We start from the raw sequence: 3,065 nt of genomic DNA, 5'->3' as shown, positions 1-3,065 counted from the left end.
GCGGCAGGAAGCCGAAGCAGGTCCAGCCTGCAAGCTGCCGAATATATACAGGGCCACCAGCACGGAGCCTCAGTGACTCTCAGGTGGCTGTCTCTGGCTAATCTGGAAGCGAGGCCGAACCAGGGGCGCCTCCTAGAGGAAACCTGCTTCAAAACCAAAACCCAAACCTGAGCAGATACATCAGCAGCTACACGATGTGGGGGAAACACTCTCCAGGGTTAGATCAGTTAATCACTGAACAAAGAAAGTAGAGCCGTCACCACCGAAATTCTTCATGGGGGAAGAGGGAATGACTCCGAATTGTTAACAATATATTATTTAAAACGTCCATTTTGGGGGCACCTGGGTGGCTCAGTCGGTTAAGTGTCCGACTTCCGCTCGGATCATGATCTCACCGTTGGTAGGTTTGAACCCTGCATAGGGCTCTGTGCCCACAGCTCAGAGCCCGGAGCCTGCTTCAGATTCTGTGTCTCCCTCTCTCCCTGCCCTTCCCCCGCTCACACTCTGTCTCTCAAAACAAACATTAAAAAAAATTTTAAAAACAAAAAATAAGTACAAATAAAATGTCCATTTTGAACAACAAAAAAAAAATTGCATGACTTACACTGAGGAAAATGGTCAACAGAACGTTTCTCTGAGGGCGTCCAGATGTTGGGCTTCAAAGCGGCCATTATAAACATGTTCAAGGAACTGAAGGGAACAGTGTTTGAAGAACGAGAGGCAAATGCGATGGCAATGACTCATGAAGAGAGGATCTTAATCAAGAGACAAAAAGCATAGAAAAGAACAACGTAAGTTCTGGACTTGGGAGCTCCCTTTGATGATCTGGGCTCCCACAATGCCCTGGACTTCCCAGGTAACAGCCCGGGCCTCTGTGTGGCACCTGCCCGTTTACATGGCTGTCTTGCCGGCCCCACCTTGGCTGCAGGCGGGGAGGGAAGGCCCTGAGCTGTCTGCTCCGGGAGCCTGAGCTGCAGATCTGATGGTATGAGGACTGCGCAAGTCCTTCTCCTCCGCTTGGGCCTCGGTGTCCTCCCTGTGGAGTGGGTCCTGTGGGATCTGGTGATGGGAGGACAGGGCCCTGGCCGAGGCGAGGCGCCCTCCCACCCCCCCCACGCCCCCAAGGCATTCGCCACCATGCAGGGAGCAGGGAATGAGTCCACCGGAAGGCGGCTGTGAGTTTTCTCATCTGTTTAATTTATTACTGTTTGACATCCAGTGACACTGACATACCCCCGCCGGGCCTGCGGACCCCGGCCCCGGCGAGTCTGACCTGTCCGATAAAATACAGTACAAGGAGTGGACGGCTACAAAAACATGCATCCACGGCTTAAACTACAGTGATTCCAAACTGCGGCCGCAACAGTACTGCCGGGAAAGGAAAGACAACCAGGTGTCGCGTGTTCCCCAATTCATAATTCTTTTTTTTTTTTTTCTTGTTTTAAACAGTTAATGCTGTTACAAACGCTACTGATGCCGGGACGGGGCCAGACACAAACAGTCCTACATCTTCTCTGCCGTATAAATATGGAAGATTTTCGTTTATACAGTTTCCCCCAAGTCTGAAACTACATCTGCTGCTACCCGTTACTGCTAAGGGCTACGCCGCCTCGGCTCTGGAACCAGGGGCCCGGGGTCGAGACTCTGGAATGTTGGGACTCAGTCTTCCTCGCTGCCACTTCCTGAGCGGTCCTGGAGGGGGACAGGAGGAGAGAGCACAAGTCAGCCCTGCAGCCGAGGGCACCCGTCCCCTCCCTGGGGCCTACCTGGGCTCTAAGCACGTTCGGGAACTGAACAGCCTTGGCTGGGTGTGAGGCCAGAGGCGGGGCAGCCTTTGGCTTCACCCCCACTGCCACGGCCAAATCTCAATGTCATTTGCTCCCAAGGACTGGCCCCCGCGCCTCCATCGACTCTTCCTCGAGATCTGGGAGGCTCGCTGGGCCTTCTCTGCTTCCTCCCACCACCGTGTGCCTATCCCTGTGCCCCTAACCTGTGGCATCAAAACCACCTTGGTTACGTAAGAGGTCTGCTCTTCTGTGTGAACGGTTTAAACAGCTTGGCAAGGGCCACAAAACGCTTTGCTGGATCCGGCTGGGCAGATGGGGAGCTTCACAGCCCAGACCCTCTTCTCCAGAAACACAGGCCAGCCCTCCACGTTCAGGACACCACTAATGTCCTCCTCATAAGGTCATCATGTATGTCTACAGTCAGATTTACTCCGAGGTAGCAGTTTTTGCTGCTATCCTTGAAAATGGCATGAGAAAAATAGCAACGATGAAAAGGGCCCTGAGGCGGTTTCGCTGGGCCAAGCACCACGTAATCCTCCTGACCTCCCTGCTTTGTGAAAGTGGAAACTGAGGCTCAAAAGTGAAGCGAACATCCCAGGTCCCAGTGCGGGGAAGGGCCGAACATCCCGGCCACAGCCAGAGGGCAAAGCGTATCTGAACCCAGCGGGTGGGTCTGCCACCCCCCCATGCCCACAAAAATGCCCACCGTGGGCTGGATGCTCCCGTAGCTTCTCCCCAATGCAGAGGGAACGCGGCACCGACATTCCACTCGCGGCAGCGCTCACGGGTCTTGTAATTTCAGATCATGGCATTTTTGTTTTTGTTTTTATCCACTACCATTCTTGGGAGATCATCCTACATAAGCCGGAACGGAGACACGAGCGGAGGCCTCGGGGTGTTCCCCATAGATTACACAGGGCAAGGGCCTGCCAAAAGCCTCCGCTACCGAGGGTGCTGTGTCTGCTCAGAGAGACAGACGGGGGACAGTCTGGTGGCATCTTCAACCCCAGCGTCTCCTGACCCCGCCCCCGATACAAACCCGGCACCGCTGGCCTCAGCATGGCGGCCCCGGTGTCCTGGAGAGGCAACGCTGCCCAAGTCGCACAGACTTGGGTCTCGAGCTATGTGCCATGTACGATCCTAAGCCTCAGCCTTCCCATCCGTGGGGAGGGCTATTAGAGCACTGACCCTCCCAAGGCCGTGCCAGAGGTCTTGGATGTGGCATGGGGACGCATCTCCCAAGACCCAACTGCCACTGGCTACCTGCTCCTGCTCAGG

General features: G+C 55.0%; 1 protein-coding gene across 5 annotated transcripts in view; it reads right to left on the bottom strand.

The window, feature by feature from the left end:
- Positions 1–1,176: 1,176 nt before the first annotated feature.
- Positions 1,177–3,065, bottom strand: part of SMARCA4 (SWI/SNF related BAF chromatin remodeling complex subunit ATPase 4) — an 89,895-nt gene continuing 88,006 nt past the window's right edge. For all 5 annotated transcript variants that reach the window (XM_078443389.2, XM_078443388.2, XM_078443387.2 and 2 more), the window contains one exon: positions 1,177–1,692. In XM_078443389.2, coding sequence (XP_078299515.1) covers positions 1,660–1,692 — 33 coding nt within the window. In that variant the 3' untranslated portion in view covers positions 1,177–1,659. The remainder of the gene's footprint in view (positions 1,693–3,065) is intronic.

Source organism: Panthera onca, chromosome A2 (genome assembly GCF_046562875.1).
Source record: "Panthera onca isolate mPanOnc1 chromosome A2, mPanOnc1 haplotype 2, whole genome shotgun sequence".
Classification (NCBI taxonomy): Eukaryota; Metazoa; Chordata; class Mammalia; order Carnivora; family Felidae; genus Panthera; species Panthera onca.
Note: the sequence above shows the minus strand (reverse complement) of the source record. Positions and strands in the feature narration are given on the sequence as shown.